This window comes from Lycorma delicatula, chromosome 9 (assembly GCF_047948215.1).
Source record: "Lycorma delicatula isolate Av1 chromosome 9, ASM4794821v1, whole genome shotgun sequence".
Taxonomy (NCBI): Eukaryota; Metazoa; Arthropoda; class Insecta; order Hemiptera; family Fulgoridae; genus Lycorma; species Lycorma delicatula.
Genome location: NC_134463.1, coordinates 97,739,744 through 97,762,231, shown reverse-complemented (window position 1 = coordinate 97,762,231; position 22,488 = coordinate 97,739,744). Strand labels below are relative to the sequence as shown.

General features: G+C 29.6%; 1 protein-coding gene across 1 annotated transcript in view; it reads right to left on the bottom strand.

The window, feature by feature from the left end:
• Nucleotides 1–1,013: 1,013 nt before the first annotated feature.
• LOC142330719 (aminopeptidase N-like) overlaps nt 1,014–22,488 on the bottom strand; it is a 40,908-nt gene continuing 19,433 nt past the window's right edge. The window contains exons 7-15 of the mRNA XM_075376165.1: nt 21,342–21,432; nt 20,708–20,888; nt 18,419–18,605; nt 15,650–15,924; nt 14,036–14,226; nt 13,714–13,881; nt 12,171–12,323; nt 9,517–9,592; nt 1,014–3,123 (exon numbers count right to left, since the gene is read on the bottom strand). Coding sequence (XP_075232280.1) covers nt 2,800–3,123; nt 9,517–9,592; nt 12,171–12,323; nt 13,714–13,881; nt 14,036–14,226; nt 15,650–15,924; nt 18,419–18,605; nt 20,708–20,888; nt 21,342–21,432 — 1,646 coding nt within the window. The 3' untranslated portion in view covers nt 1,014–2,799. The remainder of the gene's footprint in view (nt 3,124–9,516; nt 9,593–12,170; nt 12,324–13,713; nt 13,882–14,035; nt 14,227–15,649; nt 15,925–18,418; nt 18,606–20,707; nt 20,889–21,341; nt 21,433–22,488) is intronic.

Here is a 22,488-nt window from a genome sequence, read left to right as displayed (position 1 = left end):
TTGTTTCCAAAAGTTTTGTTTAGAATTTCAAATTATTTGCTTTAAAAAAATAAAGTATGGACATGTATACACATTTACTAATAAAGTACTTTAATTTTAAACTGTCCTTGAATTATGTTTTTATTAAATTGTTAATTATTTGATGTTATTAAATGTTTTTTGTTGCATGAAAATTGCTTGTAATTTTTTCCAAGTTCTTAATAAATTTCCTGGTACAATCATATTTGAACTTCTAGCTCGTATTGAACATAATATTCTTTAAAAGAAACTATAATACCTTAATTTAGTCATTATAACAGAGATGTAGTGTTTTGGTAGAAAAAAAAACTTGTATCTTCAGATTAGAAAAGTTTACTCTTGTAATACTTTTGTAATTTTACATAAATAAAAAATCCTTTAACTTTTAAAAGTTTGAATCAAGATATCAGAGGGTATTTACTTTTCAAATCTTAAAAACCTAAAATAAAAAAAGGCCAAACATTTGACCAAAATTTAGTATAAAGCAGCATTGGCCTTGCAACATGCTTGTAATTATTATGTTGACAGCTGCTGTGTGACCTTCTTAATACCAGAAGTTAATTAAATGCTGTACTAATTTTTGCTGAAATCTCCTTAACAAATATGATCTGCATACTCCTGAGATAAAATTTAAAGTGCAGTTTTATTATATTTTTGGTACTTTCCTCTTAGCTAGATGTAAATTTTTACTGTGTAGAAAAATTATTTTTATTATTCACACACGTTTCATATACACGCATGTCCCATCCCCTCAAGAATTAGTTTTTGTTCATCAAAATGTGTTTTCCCATAAATATGTATAGAAATTACTTTATTCATAAACTGTATAAAGTAAGACTCTACATGTTAAATCATGTACTGATAGATTCCAAAATTAGAAAATAGACTATGAAAAATAAAATAAAAAATATTAGTAATTGTTATAAATAAAAGTTAATAAAAAAATTGTTTGTTAACACAAAGGAATAATTTAATTTTAGCTGAATAAATTTTATTTTCTATAAATTACAAAGAGTTTTTTTTTATTACTGAATATTAAAATTAAATTTAATACAAAAATAAAACAAAAGAAATAAATGAATTTTATACAAATGTTTTTAAAACTTTATAATTCTAACATTAACATGTACTAATGTTTATAGGATAAAATACAATAAATTATAGTAAGCAACACATCAGTCTTTAGATTCAAAGGAATGGTACAATATTTCTATAAGCTACGTAACACATTACAGATTTTAAAGTTATTTAAGCAATCATTTTTCTATGAAACAGAAACAGTAATTTTACTATGGTAAAGTATTATAGTGGTATAATTTATAAATTTAAACCGAGTTGGACATCTGGACTGACTTAGATAAATTATAACAAAGAAAACCACGGACAGCTGGGCTAGACGGAAAAGTTAGAGGTTAAGAAATGCATATGCTTGGGAAAATGTGACAGTTAAAGATGAAAGTGTAGATAAAGAATTAGAAACATGAATACAAAATAAAAATCAATTTATGCATTATGCATTATTCTTACTAATTATTGAAGCTGCAAATGCAAGAATTTACCTTGAAGTATATATTTGTGTAATGCTATCGTAAAAAAACATTCACATAATATAAAATATGAGATATTTATAGAAGTGATGTTATTACATTTAAATTTCAGGCTAAGGGAAAATACATAAAATGAATTAATCTTTGTTGAATTGTTGAAATTGAAAATTTGTTGAATTGTTGAAATTACTGAATTTTTAAGAAACTATAATTCTGATACTTGAGTTTATGATAAAAATAGATGATCATTTACAACAATATTTCCAAAACTAAATTGATTTGAATTTTACTCTGTTTATGAAATCAAAATATTTTACCCTTTTTTTTTTTATAATTTAAAAATCCATCCATTTTTTTAACGTTTTTTGTGAATGAAAAATTCATAATTGAGATATTAAAATGAAATAAGTAAATACTGATTTTGTTTCAAAACTACTTTATTATTTAAGAATATTGTAGTTATATTTACATAAATGGCACATTGTTTGTTTATTGTTCATTTAGGAAATGTCTAAAACCAGTGACAAGATATAAATATTTTCTTGGTATTACCACTTGCCTCTTTTCCTTCACGTTAGTTTATTCTCAGATAGCATGTTAAGCGCATGTGAGTAATTCACAAATTGATACTGTTAAGGGTGAGCGGAAGAGAAATACACAGTTTCTCCTCCTCACAAGTTTCTGCAATTCTTTTAATATGAAATGCATGCAACATATTATTGCATTCATTTATTTATCGTTTTATAATTTATTGTTATTAAATTTTGACCTTAAAATTATAATTTTACATCAATTTTTTTGTTGTATAAAATGATTGACAAAAATTTACACTTTTACCAGGATTTGAACCAATGATCAGCTGAATGAAAAGCTCGCTGATCATCTGGCTTACAACAAACAATTTGTTCATTTGAACAAATAAGTTTATAAAGGGAAACATAATATTACGAATATCTATTGTTTTTTTTTGTTGAAGTAAACTAAAATCATTTGATAAAACTCCTTTTATTTTTATTAAATTATCCAGCGATACACTTGGTTTCGTGAATTCCATGCCACTGTGTGAAGCAAATAAGTTTGATGGATTTTGTTTTTTAAATATTGTTCATTTTCTAGAGCATTTTAAATATTTTTAATGTATTAATACTATTATGTAACATTTAAATCTAATTACCTTGTAATTACAATATATTAAAATCTAGTTTTTTTTTGTTTTTTTTATATTTTCTTTTATTTATATATTTAAACCGATCAGAATTATAATTAATATGTTAATTATACAATATGCATCTAAACTGGCGGCAGAAGATTGTGTTGGTTTAACTGTTACTGTTGAATAAGTTGGTTCAGTTGTTACAGCTTTTGAAGTTTGAGGTGATGAAACTGATGTAGGAACAGGTGATGTATTTACAGTTGTATGGGCATATAAACACTGTTCAATCACATTTACATATTTCTTTGTCCAGTCAATGCGTTTTTTAATTTCATTTAACGTGCCATTTACAGTCGCATTTAATTCACCAAGCTGTTGTAGGTTATTGATGTAAAATTGCTTAAGCTAGAAAAAAATAACATTTCATGATAATATTAGAAGATTAAGATGTAAAAGATAATTGTAATAACGTAATGTTTTCTGTAAATAGTATAATATATTTGTCATTCTTTAGCAGAATACTCTCATATTTTTATACTTTTTTTTTTTTTTTACCTCCGGGTCCGTATTCAAACAATTTATTCCGCAGACGATGAGATGAATGGTTTGTAGCGTGTGTGAAAAATGGCATGCCTGACCGGGATTTGAACCCAGGACCTCCGGGTGAAAGGCGGAGACACCACCACTCTATAAGTAAGTATATTTTTATACTTACTTATAACAAACAACTAACATGTTATAGTAACTTTTACAATTCATTTTTTTGCAATGGAACAAAGCAAATCTACTTCTTAATTCTGGCTAATTTTTTTCTAGTCTTAAATTGAAATAGGAGCATAATAAAGAACTCCGCCATTACTCAAAATCATATTTTAATACGAGAGATATTGTATTACCCTAAAAAATATAATTTTTTGTTAAAAAAAGGCTTCTTTCAAATATTTTTTAACATAATATAACAAAAATATAATAATAATGATTCAAAATGAAATAGCTGCCTGAAATCTGTGAACATGAAATGGTTTTTTTTATGTATTGAAATGTTCAGTTAATTAAATATACACAGTACAAAGGTGCCTTTTTTTTCTTTTTAGTTGAAATGTTCAATTAAAATAAGCAGCAGATCGCAGATTTTATTAGGAAGTTTTTCTCTACATATTTGTAAGTTTTGCTTAATTATTTTTAATGCCCAGAATCAGTTTCCGAAATTAAGTTGTTTACTTACGTTAGAAAAAAATATAATGGGGGAAGACTAAATCCTGATTTTAGCCTCTGGATTGCGACCTACATTAGACTTGTTGCTTGAACGCATAACGTAATATAAAGTCAAAATCTTGATTAATATTTTGTCTAAATTTTATTAGTTTACTCTATTTGTACATAGTCGAGAATATTATTTTACACTTTTACAAGTAGTTGGAATTTCGTACATCAATCGGTTATTTTAGTTTTTTGTAATGCCTGACAAAAAAAAAAAACTAAAATTAAAAATGCTTCTAATTGTTTTTTATTTTATCACGCGTATAAAAATAGTGTTTACGTGCAAAGTCTAAATGACGATAAAAAATAAAGGTAAACTAAATCCAAAAGCCTAACCACAAAAATTCTATCTCTTAATCGCAATCTATTTATAGTAGTGGAAATGAAATCTTGAGTTTGTAGTCGAGCAGCTATATCAACGATTCTACCTAGTCCAGTCAGTGGCGAAAAAAGATCGCTTTTGAAGAAGATTAGTAGGGTTTAGGAAAGAACATGGGTTGTAGATTCGACTGGACAAAATGGCGGCCGTTCAAAGTTGGTGAAAATCGGTTTTTCAATTTTATAGGCCAAGGTAAACTTCTTAGGCGAAAAAGTAGTAGGAATTTGCAGTACCTATAATTTCCACTGAGGCGGAAGTGCGCCAGGTGATCTGTCGTATGGCACGGTACAAGGCCCCGGGATATGATTGTATCACAGTGGAGCTCCTTGTCGGAGCTTCCAGTAGTCCTTGGTCTTCTAAGCAGAGTGCATAATAGATTGCTCTTCGCTGGCCACTTCCGGCGTGTTGAAAGCGTGGAGACTTGGTGTTGTTGTTCAAAGGTGGGGACAAAGATACTAGTGTTAGTTGTTCCTACCGTCCACTAACGCCCTTGCCCGTGATTGGCAAGGTTTTTGAGAAGGTCCTATATTTGCGTATTAATGTTAGATTGGCAACTGATCATTTGCTAATGGACAACCAGTATGGTTTCCGACCGGGCAAGAGCACTGAGGATGCCATACTAAAGGTGATGGATATAGCTTCCTCTAGTCCATGTAAATAAGTATTAGGGATTTTTCTGGACATATCCGAGGTATTTAACAACTTATGGGGGCCCTCTGCCCTGTTTCAGATGCAGAAGCGTACGTGTACACGAAATTAACTAGAAGTGCTCTCAAGTTATTTCAGCCATGGGACCGTTTTCCTGCATAACGGCGGCTCGGAGATTCGTAAGACCTATAATTTTCACTGAGGCGGAAGTGCGCCAGGTGATCTGTCGTATGGCACGGTACAAGGCCCCGGGATATGATTGTATCACAGTGGAGCTCCCTGTCGGAGCTTCCAGAAGTCCTTGGATGCCCTCAGGGCAGTGTACTGAGTCTCCTTCTTTGGATCAGAATTCGATTCCATGTTTACGGTTGCCATGTGATTGTCGTATCGTCGCTTATGCTGACGACGCGCTGCTACCGATTGAAGAGGATTCGCGTAACAAGGTAGAGTTCCGAGCTGCTGGTGCCTGTGAGACACTCCGACTGTGGAGTCTCCAACATAAAATGATTTTCAGCCCAGAGAAAACCACAATGATGTTGCTTAAGGGTCGATTGGCTGCTACCCGACGAATCCGGGTCCGAATAGCTGGTCTCCCCATTCGGTACGTTACGACTCAAAAATACCTTGGTGTTATCCTTGATGAGAATTTTCGGTTCAAGGAACATCTATAGTATGTAGCAAAGAAGACCGCTGATGCCTTTTATGGAATCCGTAGAGTCATTCATCCCGAATGCGGGTTGAATTCCTTACCATGCGTATTCTTTACAAAGGTGTCAGCGAGCCTATTATGCTGTATGTTGCGCCTGTCTGAGCTCACCGCATAGCTTTTAGGTATTGCGTGGACATTTTGCTGCGGGCTCAACGACTTCTCTTCTTGGCTGTTATAGACGGTTATGGAACAGTCTCGCGGGAGGCAGTCTGTGTTATAGCCGGAATCAAACGAATAGATATCTCGGCTAATGAGCGTAAGGAACGCTACATTTCCGAGGTAAATAACTTATGGGCGTCAGAACGAAAGCAGGAGATTGAAGACTGGGACCTTATGTCTTGGCAGATCAGGTGGGGCGGATTCCCCACAGGTCGCCTACACGCATGGTATATTTCCTATAGTGTCTGATTTAGGTGCGACTGGATGGGTCTCCCCCAATCGGTATATCACACAGTTTCTCTCCGGGCATGATGCCTTTCGGGCGAGTTTGGCTGGGTTTCGTTTGGAGGATTCGAGTCAATGCCCGGATTGTGGGACTGATGATACAGTGGACCACGTCCTCTACGTCTGTCCCCGATACGAGGTTGAACGTTCACGAGCTGTTAGGTTGAAAGAATACAATCCTTTCTGGATCTCCGTATTAACTGGATGATCCGTGAGGAGTGGACTATAGTAACGTGTTTTCTTCGCGCCCTTGCGGTGTGTAGGTCTGCAGAGGGAGTTTAATCAAGGTACTCGATCGTGGTAGGATCCCGGGTGGCTAGGGTTCTGACTTAGGCATTGGATTGGTTGGAAGTAGGCGCATTGGCATCGTGCCACGGTTATATTGATATTGTTTGTGATTCGCTTTGGGGCTTTCGCTGGTGGGGGTGGCCGCTCCGCCACCACCACCAGGGGTATGTTAACCCATGTGACCGGGGACGTGGCTTCCCTCCGTCGGTGGCGGCCGTGATTGTGACTTAGTAATGCCACGCGAGACACAATAACGGGAACGGGTTGGGGTACGGGGTTTGGTCCAGCTCCTGCGCGGACCGGAAAGAGGGTGCGTACCCTTGTCAGGGACCAAAATTGGTCGACTTAATTGGGTGTAGGTCTGAATTTCCTGAACATAGAATTCAGATTCAGAATTGATTGGTATGATTGTGGCACTGATTTAACTTTATAATCGTTCGTTTCCTTAGGCAGTGACAGTCACGAATGGTGTTCAAATCTTTAGTAGGTGCGGTATTCGCGATTCCGCAGTTTCGTTCAGTTAGTGGTGGAAATTATGTTAGGTTGGATGTACCTATAATTTAAGCGCGTAAACATTGAATTTCGTTAATTAGTTACTGCAAAAATAATTTTTTTTCAATTTTTATTGTTTTAAAAGTTAGCTCTTGGAATTTTGAATTCAATGAGTAGTTACACAAGAAAATTAGTATTTTTTGTTGCTGAGATATTGTAATTTGTTCATAAAAAGACTTCAGGCAACTCCAATTATTTTAACTTTTAAGAACTTGTTCGTGTCCATTTGGAGTGTAATCTATTCTTCAAGACTTAAGAAGTTAAGTCTGTATATGTTGACAAAATAGATAAATGTAATGTCAACTATTCCTTTTAAATGAAACAGTTTTGTTAGTATGAGTTACTGTAATAAATGAAACATTCTAATTAGCTGACTTAACAGTAAAGACATACATTGATAGCAAACATCATATACAAAATAAAAACAAGTATTATATTTATTCTATTTAGAATACGTTACAGTTAAAATATTTCCATAATAATAATGTTCAGTCACTTTAGTTCATCTGTTGAATGTGTTTCGCCAGTGTGATGTTTACCTTTTCTTGATTTATAGTAGTGTGTGTATAGTTAAATTTGATTTGTAGTTGCAAGCAGAATCAATGAACTTAAGTCCATTGTGACTTGTAAAAAACGAGTTGGCAAGCTTGAGAGTAATCAATAATTGATGAAAGAAGAAGCAAATAAATTTGGAAAGTCAGGAAATGACAAGCATATTATTCTAGTCCAAAAGTATGAAGAAAGACCAGCAGCCATATGTAAAATATCACGATAGCAAGTTCAAAGAGTAAGGATACAGAAAAACGAATTATTAAAAAAATTACAAGAAAACCCATAAGAAGCTTCTACTTCTTTCAGTACACGAAGTAAAACCCGCAACAAATTGGTATCAGACCAAGATGACTTCGATATGTCTGTAGTGAGAAGGACCGTAAATGAATTTCTCAAAGAAAAACAGCTGCCCACCATTACAAAATTGCTGGTACATTTTAAACATTCAGTAGGATTCTCAGGAATAAAAGAAGCCTAAGAAGAGTACTGCAACAATTTGGTTTAAAATGGGAAAAAACTGAAAACAATAGGAAACTTGATATTGAAAATTATTACATTAGGGTTAAACGAATGCTGTACGTAAATCTAATTAAAAAAATTAGAACCATAAACAGGCCAATTGTATAGAATCTACCATGATGAAACATGTATTTTGTCAAGTCATATCTCAAAGAAACCATGGAGGAATGCTTTATGGGGAGGATTTCTAATTTAAATTCCTAAAGGTGGTTGATTGATTATTATAAATGTGGGGGTGATTTGAGATTTAATCCGGACGGACACATTATTAACCTGGAAAGCAAGTGCAACAACTGGAGACTACCACGACTATGAATTCCAATATTTAATTAAAATGGGCTGAAGAAAAATTAATGAAAAATCTTCTTGAAAATTCTGTAATAATTTTAATTCGGCATAATATTAATTGAAAAACAATACTATTATTTTCAAAAGGTATGTACATGTAACTGTACATTATCAGTTAGAAATGAATTAATTATATAATTTAATGTTATTTCTAGATATGATTAATATTAATATGAATGAAATAAAAATAATAGTGATAATAAATATTAGTAATGCTAATTTTGCATAATGTATAAATATATAGTTATCCATACCGATACGTATGTTACACTAAATGGAAATAGAATGTCAGCTGGATCAGCTGATTTGGAAGTCGAGAGTTTCAGTGTTCAAATTCTAGTAAAGACAGTTACTTTTATAGGAATTTGAATACTAGATTGTGGATACCGGTGTTCTTTGGTGGTTGGGTTTCAATTAATCACACATCTCAGGAATGGTCAAACTAAGACTGTATAAAACTACATTTCATCTACAATCATACATGTCATCCTTATTCATCTTCTGAAGGAATACCTAACAGTGATTCCCGTAGGCTAAACAGGAAAAAAAAGAATGTCAGCTGAAGCAGGATTATTTGACTGTGTCAAGCTTCAGGATTTACTATACTATTACTATTATACTATGACTGCTTATTATATAACTGTATCAAAATATTTAATAAGACTTTTTGCGTTTAATTAATTTCATAGGATATTTTTATTTTATTGAAATTTGATTAAGGTATAAAATTTAACCTAGTCTGTTGTTCCATTGTTTTTCATAGATACTCTACTTTCATTTTTCAGTAAAACTAAAAAAAAAGAATTGTTGAATAATGTAATTTCTTTCATTTTAACACTATCATCAATATTCATCTACGTTTTTATCAGAATAAGAAATATCGTAAGAAAATCTAATTATTATGTAACTTGATCGCAAGCACTTGTTAGGTGACAGATAATACTATATCAAAGGTGAATCTCTTTAAGTTGCTCTTGGCTTTCTACAGTTTATTAATTGTTTTTGTTTTATAAATATGAAGTTTTTTTACCTTAAAGCGTAATAGTCTAATGTAATACTATGTATTTTGTAAAGTGTTTAAGCTTTTAAAAAAATTTACCTCATTATAATCCTCTTCTTTTACAATTGTTGATCCAAGATATCCAAACAAGGGCTTCACTATAGGTACCTTTGTTCTAGAAAATTAATAAATACAAAAAATTTAGATTTATAAATATTTCACAATTTCATTATTTAATACATTAACCATGAAATAAATTAATGAAACTGAATCTTATTAATCAATTGGTAAAATAATAAGGAAGTTACAGATATCTAGTGCAGCTATTTTTATTCAGGGCTTATAGGCAGTTGTTTCTCTTATTCATGGAGTAAGAGCAGCTGGCTTTACTCATAGATCTCTAGGCTGGTGTGTAGTTATGTAGAAACCCCCCCCCCCCCCCCCCGCCTAAATGACGGCTCGAGAAGCCATTATAATTAAAATACTTCTGGGTCAGGTCTTGAAGGAACCCACACAGAAATTCAACAGCTAATTCATTTGCAGCATCCATTACATTAAGGTATACAATAGTTGTACTTGTGTTATTAATCTGCCATTGATTCCCCGATTTTAAAATCTCTGATGTTAACAATCTTCACTATCACATTCTGCACTAGTAACATTGAATTAGAACAATAATTATGAGCTGGATGAGGGCTAATTGCACAGATTTGTATGGTACTAGGTACTTATCAATGTTTTAAGTAGACACAAAAAATTTAGTGATTATTCTCCATGCATTTTCTGAAAAAAAATCTACCCTCTCTAGGGCTATTTTGACAATCATTCAAATCCAAAATTTTTGTGGTTAGGAATCAGCTTTTGTTTTCTAATTTAATATTTTTAATAATTACACGTACTTATTTACATTCTTTAAGTAAATTATACCTTATAATTATCTGTAAACAAGTACAGTATAAGCTAGTAATACATGATATCATTAATGATTCTTCTTTAATCGCTTATCAACTATAATAAATTAATGTTCTGTTTAGACAATTATAATTATTAAAGAATTGTTTTACTGAAGTTTTATGATTAATTAACCTATTTGAAAGAGATAATTCATTTATGTAATACACAGGGATTTAATTAATTAATCACTTCTTCAGATTTAATAGCTGTCAACAGAAAAATAAGTTTTATCACCTGTTGTGATGGCACTTTTTCTTTATCTGGACTAACTGATCCACTCATGAGTACTAATAATTGATAAAAATATATCTCTGCAATAAAAGTACGAATCACTATATTAAAATAATTTTTTCTTTTTTTTACATTAGTCCTATTTCAAACACAGTCTAAGCTACTGTAGTTATGAGAGTCATGTCTAATGTGAGAGTCATTGTATAACAACACACTTTAACACAATGGAATGCAGCCTGGTTTAACTTGTCTTTGACATTGTCATTTAACTCCAGGCTCTTATATTATATATAGTTTTTGAATTGGGAATATATGTGTACCTAATGATTAATTAATAATGATGGCAAACTTAACATTTTTATTAAGATGCTACAAAACCAAATAATGAAGTTTTTTTATTTTTGTTGCAAAGAAAATGAATTTGATCATTCCAAAAGAATTTTACAGCTAATAAATCACACAAAAATATTAAACTACAAGCGAACAGAAATACTATTATTAATGGGAATATTATCCTCGTAAATACTAATATTTCTATCTTGAGAAGAATAATGCAACAGTTTTACCCATGTATAAAGTTAAATAGTTACATTCTATCCAGTGAATAATTTTTTATACTGTTAATAAATAATTTTTCGGCCTTTAAAATAATAATATTTGGATATAGATTCAGGGGGAATCGAGATGTAGCTCAAAAGTAGGGCATGGGACACCATGCAGCCGTGAGCTGTAGCGACATTTTGACGACGGTTTATTGTTGTTGTCTCCCTGGTAGACCAGACCGGAGTCCGTAATTGACCTAAATCAGGGGTTTTAAAGCGTAAGCTGGGTTTCACTAAGGGAAGTAGGACTAAATTTCGTTGCTGCAATCAACAAGTTTGGTGGTATGTTGTGTTGTTTTGCCTCGAATTATGAGACAATCATGAAATTGACTCATAACAAGTAGAACTAGGCATGGGGTTCGCGCTTTTCACGGGGTTTGGTAAGCTAGTTCAGAGGGAGATGATGTAGGACAAGATATCCAGATGAGGACTACAATGAAGGCAATAAGCTGAGTTTTTAAATCACCGATACAAATGTCTACCGAGGCATTTGCATTGGTGGCATCCCAACTAGGCCAGGCTAATTACTATGAGATGTAAAAAGTCAGAGGGCAATAGACGATTCCCATTACAGCCCAACATGGCAAGGAACAGGGGGGGGGGGGGGTGGCGGCAACCGTAACGTCACTAGGCGGCTGTCTTCACCTACGGGGTTGGGATGTAGCTCAAAAGTTTTAGACATAAAATTTTTAAAAAGTACTAAATTTTCTGTTATAAAAATTAGTTTCTGCAAAATTGTGTTTTTACCGGAGACAACTGCACATTATTTTAAAATAACTTTTTCCATTTAAAAATACTGTACACTTACTACTTATTACTTGTACACTTACTTATTTTTTAATAAGCCTAACGTTTCATTGTCATTGAAAACTAACTATAAAATTAGCTAACAAATCAATAGAAATAAAATAAAATAAAATATTTATAAACAATTTTTCTTAAATTCTGGTGTTCTGTTTTACTTACACATTTTGTAATAAAATATAATTTTCAGTAAGGAATTTTGAAGCTGTCCCTGCATTAGTAGGATGAATTGCTACTGTATAGAATACAAGCTTGTGGTCATGAGGTCTAATATCAAGCGGTGGTGTTTGTGTAACTGTCATCAGTTTTAGGTACCTGAAAATAATTAAATTGGTTATTTTAATTTTAACACTTCAGAATCACATTTTATGTAAAACTGTTGATTTAGTAATATCCTTTGAAACCTGTTTTTTTATTACATGGTCATTATTCTACAGATTGTGATAGTTCTTTTTTCTCTTTTGTAAAAAAATTTGAAATCTGTTTTTAAATGATGAATATAGTTGTGTTTTTAATAACAATAAACAGGATGAAAACAATATTTATTCATTAATGGGATTGCCAGCTTAAGGAGACTGGTACATCATTTGATGTTAAAAATTTTGTTGTACACCTAAAAGTGATGAGTTAGTAAAGTACACGCGTTAGTAACAAAAGCTGTCCATCATGTAGACCTGTACTGAAGAACTAGGCCTTAGAGACCCAGTATTCACACAGTTGTGGTTAAATAATTTTCAAGTCTCTAGTTACGATGTTCCCTTCTCCTTGAGTCGATAGGTAGGAATGCACTGAAGGCATAATCGTAATAATTATTGAACTTCAAGCATTTAGACTTTTACTTCTAGATCTAATGAAGCAATTTATACAGCTCACATAATGGTAACTGTTATTTACATCCACTTGAAAGCAGATATTTCGGTTGTTTTTGACATGATCACATATGATGTACATTGATAAACGGAAATAACATTGTGCAAAACAATTTTTTTTTTTAAATACTGAAATGCTCTTTTATTTAACATATATTTCAAATATTTGATTTGAATTGTTATAAAAATAGATAGTTCTAAAACTTCATCATGATTATATGACGTACTGTAAAAATTAAATACATAAATGTTAGAATGTACTATGTTCTACTATTAAATGAAATTTTATGTTACATTAGATTACTTATAAATACATAAAAGTTACAAAAAACTCATTGTTTAGTTGTAGTCATTTGCGTAATTTCATTATATAGCAATTAAAATAAGTTGAAAATACCTACCCCAGATTCAAGTAAGGTTTTTTTAGTTATACCATAATTTAAAATGTATTGCAATTGACTCAAAAACTATTTGCTTTTTTTTAATAAGAAAAAATTATTAATATTATTATAGGTTCATTTTTTATCTGTTGATTATTTATTAACAATATCTCTCATTAGAAAGGAAATTTTTGCGTAGAATGTTTATGTAGAAACATTTTGTGAATTATAAGGTAAAACAACTCTTTTAATAAAATAGTAGGTGATTTTCTATCTACTGTGTGATTGACAAAATAGGTAGTTTTTTAATCACATTTTTTTAAATCAGGATGTTGTATTTCTCAGAATATGTGGATATCATCCAACAGCTTACTTTAACATTAGTTGTATTTACCTTATCATTCAAAAACTAAACATAATTAAAAATATATAAATTAAAAAGCAAAAATTACTGACTTATAAAGAACATCAGATTTCACTGAACATCCCAAAGATCTTAAAATTAATTGTTTTTCTGATGACACATTAGACTTTTTGTAATAATTCCATACATCATTCCATGATTGTTCAGTTCCAAGTTTTACTCCAGTGCACAAAACAGCTTCTTTTGTTTCTGGAACTAAACTGTAATAAAAAAAATATATATTTATGTGTTTTGGTATTTTTTTTATTTTTATTTATTATGACAAATGTAAGTATGATAATAAATTTTGTAAAAATATAAAAAGTAGTAGCATATTTAAAGTTATAAAGCATTGCATGATAAGGGGATACTTACTTGCTAGATGGTGTTTTAAAAAGCCAGTCATTAAATTTTGCAATTAAGTCTTTTTCACAGTCATTGAGATTTATACTGCATGCAAATAAAAGAACATCGTTTATTAATAATTTATCTATATGAGTAGTATTTTGTGACTGAAGCAGTATGACTGATTGATAAATAGGTCTTATTAAATTTTGAATATATGCCTAAAATTAAACAGATAAATAATAAAATATGTAATTAAAGTAATACAAGTTTTTAGTTACCTAAATTCCTCTAACTAAATTAAATGTAATGATAATAGAAAATTGGTAAAATGAAGAAGAAATAAAAAGTAGAATGTTCATGCTTCTTTAGTGATGGCTATAGAAGCATGTAATTGCTAGAAACAGTTATTGTATAATACGTTTGGTATGAGGAAACTAGAAGTTGTCATAACATGTTACATTTTGAGTAAACTTCTGTACAGATAGGACACATGTACACTATGAAAAAAGAAAATGAATGGCTGAGGCCTTTGAAATGTGAGCATGAAAGAGACTGCAGAAAATTAAGTGGATAGACAAAATAAAAACTTAAGATATAATGAGGTGAGTGACTAAGAATCTTAATTAGAATAATCCAGTATAAGAAAGCTAATTGGTTGGGATTTTTAAGAGAGGAGAACGATTTATTATAACAATATTAAAAGGATTAGTATTTGATTTAAAACTGATGCCCTGCTTCATTTAGAAAATAAGCAATGGTTGGTCTCTCTTTTTGTATATATATATATATATATATATATATACGTATAAAAAGATATATAGATATAAAAAGTATAGTCAATTTAATTAATTGGATAATAATTATTAATAATATTAATCAAAATTAATAAATAGCATTTCATAATATTGCTTATTTGTCAATTATTGTTTTTTATTATTTCTTTTTTTCCTGTTTGTAATTTATTTATCTGGTTATGCATACTTTTTCTACAGTGACTATTCATAAGAATTCGATTAACAGTCAAAATTGATATGTAGGTTTAGATCTATTTGTAAAAGTTTTTGAACAGTTTTTCAACTATTCTTTTCTCCTGCTCTTATTAATTATGATATATGTATAATTGCAGGTGTACAAGAACCTATGTAGATTGTTTTAACGTAATCTGTTTGAAAGATTCTTATTGTTTTATCAGATTATTTTAATTACTCCTGTATTAATTGCGGCACATCAAAGAGGTGACACTGTGCCGTTATGGAAGATTTCATCAGATATTAAGCAATGATGATATTTATAAAATTTGAATCTTTTAATAATTGAATATCTCATAATCATACTTCTCGATTCCCATTCGCAAAGACATTGGTAATTAGATGTTTTCCTTTATGGTTAGAGACACTTTTAATACAGGATTTTTCTAAAACTTTTTAAGAAAATTTTATGTATTAATTGAGAATTATATAGGAATCTGTTGTAATTATCTGTTTAAAGGGATTTCATTTGAACCTCTAAGATACTTGAAATAACGTATCAGTTTTGTGTTTTTGTTGTGTATATCATTTAAGGATCCATACGATCACAAAACTAGTCTGCTGTTCGGCTTACAAAAAAATTAAACAAAGAAATTTGTCAGATATAACTTACTTTTAAAACAGATCCTGCAGAGGTATAATACAAATTATTAAGAATTTTCTTAAATGCTTGTATTGCTGAGAACCAAGGTATAAAATCTTTTTCATTTGTTAAATATCTTACCAGTGTAATTGGTATATCATACTGTATTTTACCATTTTCTGCCAATGAAAAAGCATCATCTATAATTTGTGCTCTGTTTATTGGATGAATCATGGTATGATTTTTCATTAACTGATCAATCAAAAGATTCCAGTTGTTTAAATCATAATTTACCCTGTAATAACCTACAAAAAAAAGCAGAAATAAATCTTTGTTAAATATAATATTTACTTAATTCTGTAAATAAAATAAAAGTTATATATTATTTTAAAAACAGCATACCAACTAGAAATAAAAGTTTTAACTGAATATCTGTTGATTTTGTGTGAAAAGCATGTTACTTTGCCTTAAATAGTTACGAGGAGGAAAGGACCCAGCACAACATGACTCATTATACATAATGAAATATTTTTCATTATAGCAGTAAGGTACTTTTTTTTACTGATAAACCCCTCCATTCATTTCTGGTATTAATGAAGTGGTAAATATAAATTTTAAAGACAGATCTGTTATCTGGGTAATTATAAATTACCTATTATTCTATTGTAATATTAGGAGAGAGTGAAAAGAAATGAAGGAGCAAAACTTTGTATGGATGAAACTTCTCTGATACAAATACATAGAATGAAAATTAATTAGGAAAAAATAAATCTATGGATCGTACATAACTAATAGAATAAGTAGTGAAACAAAATTACATGCTCATGGAGTATTACTGAAATCAGTGAGTAATGTTATGTTCTTGGATTATGCAATGTAAGAGGAGGGAAAGCTCTGATGTGAATTAGTAAAAGAATGCAGATGATAGAAGATAGAAATGACAGATCAGATAAAATTGCTACAAACCAAGCATGCTTATTAAAAAAAAAATTTTTATATGAAGCTAAGAAATGAATAACAAATCTGACGTTATAAAAATTATTTTTTTTTAAAAGAAACATAAAAAACTTATGTTAGAAATTTCAATGCACAAAATAAATAAAAGAGGGAAAACTATCGGTGAAAGAGCAATAATGCCCAATAAGAGCAAAGAATGACAAAAGAAAGAGTACTGAAAGCAATGTTTAAAATTAGAATAAAAGGGAAAATACTAAGAGCCAGCCAAGGAGAAGAGGTAGTTGGATGATGGGATGTTGTAAAAGAAAGAAAAAAGGAAACAAAAATATGAAACAAACAAAAAGAATGTGTAAACAAGGATAGTGGAGTGACAGAGGGAAGATGGAGATGACTGATGTACAATTGGTTGACCAGAATACAAATTTGATTTCTAAGACTGTAAACAAATCATTTTGGTTCCTTTTGTAAAATGATGTGCAAAAATTGTGACAAAAAGCAAAAGAAATAAATGAATTGTTCCCTTTGTTTTGAGATTTTATTCATTTTACTATTATACTTAAAAGTAAGACTACTATAAATACTTTGCAGTTTAAGTAAAATTAGTTTTAAATTGTGTGCTCGTATGTATATATATATATATATACACACATATTTTAAAATTGTCTTTCATTTGAGTGGTAAAAAAAAAATAAAAACAAAATGTTTTACTTTACGCATAATTTACTACTTACATTACTTTCAACACTGCTACATTCTGTTGTTTAACATATTTTGATACCAACTTCTACAATATTTATTTATTTCTTTAATAAAAAAAATCAAGATAAATATTAATGAGCCATTTATTAAACTTTATAATACACTGTTATACTGTAAAAAAGTTTAAGAAAAAGAAATCAGTTCCCATGAAAATAACTTTATGTTTAGTTTATAATATTGTACCATAATAGCTAGCTTCATAATATCATATGAGTTATGTAGTATAAGAAAAGCTACCAAGTCCAGCCAGAATTCAAATCCAGAAGCTTTTGGATGAAAAGAAGAGATGCTACCAATCCATCACAGAGACAGTTCTAATGCAGATAACATCCAGAAAAAAGATCCTATTTTTTAGTTTGTGTTATTCACACTTTTGTGTACATCATAAAAAGAATTAATGTTAAAAAGACTTCTTCATCAGTTCATTTACAAAATGTGCCAACAGAGTTACTTCTAATTAGGGAAATTAGAGTGAATAAATAAACAGTGACTGAACCTTGTTTGGAATTGTTATTTTTGCCGTTAATTGAAATAAAGAGTTTGTGGTTGTCTTAGATTACTATAAATAATACTTAAAAGAAATTATGAAATAGAGTATCAAGAAAGCAACACTGGTTTGCTTGTTATAATGAAAGTAGTGACTACTACTCATCAACAACTAGAAAATAGCATCATAATAAAATTCAAAAATAATGTTATTCCTTTTACATATTTTTTTACTACACTAAATGACAAAGAAACTGCACTGTTTTGATGTCAAGGAATTTGTTGTGACACTGAAGATTGAAGTAATGTATCATAAAACAATCCGCAGTGAAAACTTTTCATTACATTTTAATTAAAATCATTTGAAAGATGAATATCTTAAAACAGCATCCGAAAAAAGGACAAAACATCTCACTAACTTATTTTCTTTCCAGTAACTACTAACCTTAGCTCAATTACAATGCCATGTTCCTTTTTTTAATATGAAATTAATTTTTTACCATCTGAAAAATGGTCAAGCCTGATTCAAATTTGAATCCAGGGCTAATTTTGAAAATTATATGTACATTTGAATAAATACGAAAATTTGTTTGATACCAATTTGTTGAATATTAAGTAAAATCCAATCATCTGTTTTCAGCAATATTTTAGTTGTGGTGTTAGGATTAATCCACAAGATTGACTGATTTGAAGCAAAATTTTGTTGATCATTACTAGTTAAAGTTAAAGGAATCCACCACTGAAGAGTTGAATTTTCTACAGCTCCTTCACTCTGGAATTCTTTCTGAAAAATATTAATTAAATTTATTAACTTTGTTAAGAACAGTATACTGTATGAATAATCAAATTTATTGTTTGACTATGTACTGAAGTGGTTTCCTAAACTTCATCAGGTGGCTACTGTAATTATTCTGATATTCTTGTAAAAGAAGAAGGAAGTGAATCATTTTATATTTTTTAAGAATTTTTTTAAAATTATTAAGCTGTCTAACAGTACATTAATAGGTTTTATGAAAACATTTATCCGAGGAAAAGGGTTCTTTGTTTTGTCTCATATTCATTCAACTTGTTTTATAGTTATTTTGTGATATTATTAAGTTTCATTTAATGAGATATTCAACCACTGAGATTGCATGGTACATTTAAGCTACAGTATCCAATTATTTGATATCCTAAAAAATAATGAATGAATAACTACAACAGTTGAACAGCAAGAAATTAAAGATCAGTGTCTAGACTTCTGAAATCTGATGTTACCACCAGGAGTGTTAAAAATTCACTTGGTTTAAAATGAAGAGGGTAACTGGAGTACTTTGTGATAAGAAAAAGAAGAGAACAAGATTAATGAGCCGTAAATCATTGCATCAAGCCCTAGTTAATTTGATCAGAAAGTGAGGTGAGAATTTTTCTGGTTGACAAATTAAATAAAATTTTAAATAATTATTAGGTTGTAAAACATATTATTTATATGTGTAAAAAATATTTAATTAAAAGATTAGTTTTGTACTCGTATAGCAAAAATCAAGAGAATTACATTAAAAGAGATTGTTATTCTTAGCAGTTATACTTCATGGATTTTAACTAATTCAACTTAAATATGGATAAAATCATTGCATTGTGTTTCTCAAGAATGTGTAACGTTAGTAATTGCGCAGATGTTATTTTGCTCTTTTCAAAACTTTACTAACCTATTTTAATTATGTATTTTCATGGTACAATGAATTTGATTAATTTTTAAAAAAACCAGTTATACTGTTTAATTTTTAAGTATCATAATAAAACTTCAAGCTTATTATTATTGTTTAATATTTATTATGATTAATACATTCCCTCTAAAATATATTATTCTTGAGGCATAAAAAAAAGTTATACATTTTAACAATTAAAAAGTGAATATAGAAATTATACAGACAAATGCAAACATTGACTACATGCAGTAAAATAAAAATAGTAATTTATATTAATTTTTTATTTGTGAATAAGTTACTGTTGAAAAGAAAATTCTATTATTCCTAAAAATAGAAATAAATATATCTACTTCTATCAATCTAGTCAACGGAACTATTTTTAAAAATCACAGCAAAATACTTCAGCATGTACAAAAAAGTACCTACCCATTTTTCAAATCCTCCCTAAAATTTATTTAAATTGAAATAAAAGGTTTTCTTTAACAGAGCTATAAAATGGGTGATTTTATTTATATTCTTTCTTGATCTGTCCAAGTAAATTTTGGAGGTGGTTCTTTTGTTATCAGTGGAATAGATTCCACTGATTCCAGGACCTATTCCAGATATGACTTTTATAAATGTACATTAAATTATAAAACTTTCAAATCTAAATAAAATATTTATTTATAATTTAATATCTTAAATATATTCACAAGCAAAAAAAATCTTCAAATTTTTGAGATGTAATTATACTGAAAAAAATTAATGAACAAATTATAAAATGACTAGTTTTTGTCATTGTAGTCAAGGATCAAGACTAAAAATCTTGTGAATGACATGCACATGCGTGCACACACACACACATATTCATATTCACACACATACATGGAACGTATATGAGTGAAAACAATCATACAGTGTTTGCACCCTTTTTTTAAAAATATTCTCTTTTTGATAGATTTAACCTAAAAGTTTGTTTGTTCGTGTTGATGGTTAGAGACAACATTTAAAGGAATTTTATAATTCTAATTATTTTTTTTTAGCCACATGTTTCAAGTATGCACCCTCAATGCTATATTAATAAACAGTGTAGTAAATTGCATCCAACCATTTACTAGATTGCAGTTTCATATATCGTGCAAGATTTATTTTTATAAATAATTCACTATCTATTTTTTCATTACTGGAGCTTTTTAAAGTATTAGTAATGATAATTTACCTGTGTAATACTTGCTGTCCTGTCTGTATAATTTCTTGTAATTGTCACTAAAGGATAACCTTTCTGATTTGTCCATGTAGTCATTATATCATCAATGGTTGTATATTCTGGAAGTACATCTTTTGGTAGTGTATCTGTAAATGATTTCCATAAATTTTGTGGTGTTACAACGCCCTCTGACCTTAAAAAAGATAATTTTTATTCACTTACACAAAAATAAAATAATAATTATAAAAGAAAATCAGTAACATTATTCATTATGTAGGTAGAATTATAAACATAAGTTTTTATTTTTCAACTCTTCTTTTAAGAAACTACAAAAAGATTATGGTGATCTTTAACTTGGGATCAATCCCAAAGTGATGAATCCCAATCCTTAACAGTAATTGGTTTGAATTAATGGAATTACATCAGCAGTAGATTAACCTGACACCAGAATTCATTATAGTTACACATATCATCTTAATCTCATATTTCTTAAAATCTCTTTTATCATAGGTTCACAGCTTTTTAACAAAAGCAAAAGATTAAAAGATGGTGCATTGAACTTTATCGGTAATAATCTCATCTATTGTAAAAAACCTTTAAAAGAAATTATTTATTAAAAAAAAAAGATTAGGCCTAAATGACTTACTTATTTTGTCCATCTTTTAAATACTGATGAAGTACATTTTCAAAATTACTTTCTCCAACGATGTGTTTTAGCATTCGTACTATAGAACCACCTACAAAAAAACCACAAGCAAAATGATTTGATAACAGTTAACAAATATTTAAAAAAATTTAAATAGAGTTTTATTGGATTACTTTTTTACAACTATTGATTGAAATATAGGCTACACTTAATTTTCTCATAAATAGTTTTTTTTCTTACACCTTGTTTTATGCTAACCTTAGATCATTTTAAAATGTTTGCTGTGATTTTTTCCAGTAGTTGAGTAATTCAGTAATATTTCAGAAGTTTCCAGACATCTAATGCAGATTTCTTGATTGTGGCTTTGTAAGGAGCTGCATTTCTTGTGCAGGTATTTAGTGTATCTGTAGCATACTTATTTATTTGGCATTTGATTTTTTTTTTACAACGATCTTACTAATTTACCCTAAAAATTGTAATTATCTGTTATGAAATGTAAAGTTGTTACAGAAAAACACTTATTTCTAATTCTAATTTTAAAATATTAGCAGAGCATTTTGATTTTAAATGTGTATTGTACTGCTTTTATAACAACATTTGATTATACGCATTGTAACGTCATTTATAATAAAATTGAATGTAATATTATTAATTGCAAATTTTATTTATAATTTAGCAAATGTAAAAAATTTCTCACAGTTATGCCATTTTCTGTATTTTTTATCCTTTTAGTCATTAATGTTTTTATTATGGATGCTTAAATACAAAACATATGCCAGAATTAACTTCTGACAGCAAAAAGCATTAATTGTTTATCTCAACTTTATTACTTCCCTCATTGTTGACAACAACTTTCAGGTATTAATCATATTTTGATACTAACTATTGCAGATACTCATTGAAGAACTCTGGAAGAACTCTATTATTATTATATAATAATAATAATATACTGATATATATCAGTAAATCCGCCTCTGCGCAGTTTAGGAGGTCCCTGTACACGACTACTCCTTTTGAGGTATTTAACGTTTCATGCCGGGAGATCTCAATCTTCACGACTCCCCTTTTCGTCGTTTTAAATAACTGTAACGATTGTGAATCGTTGACTCTTTCTACGAATAGTCCAACACTAGTCTTTTTTGTCTCC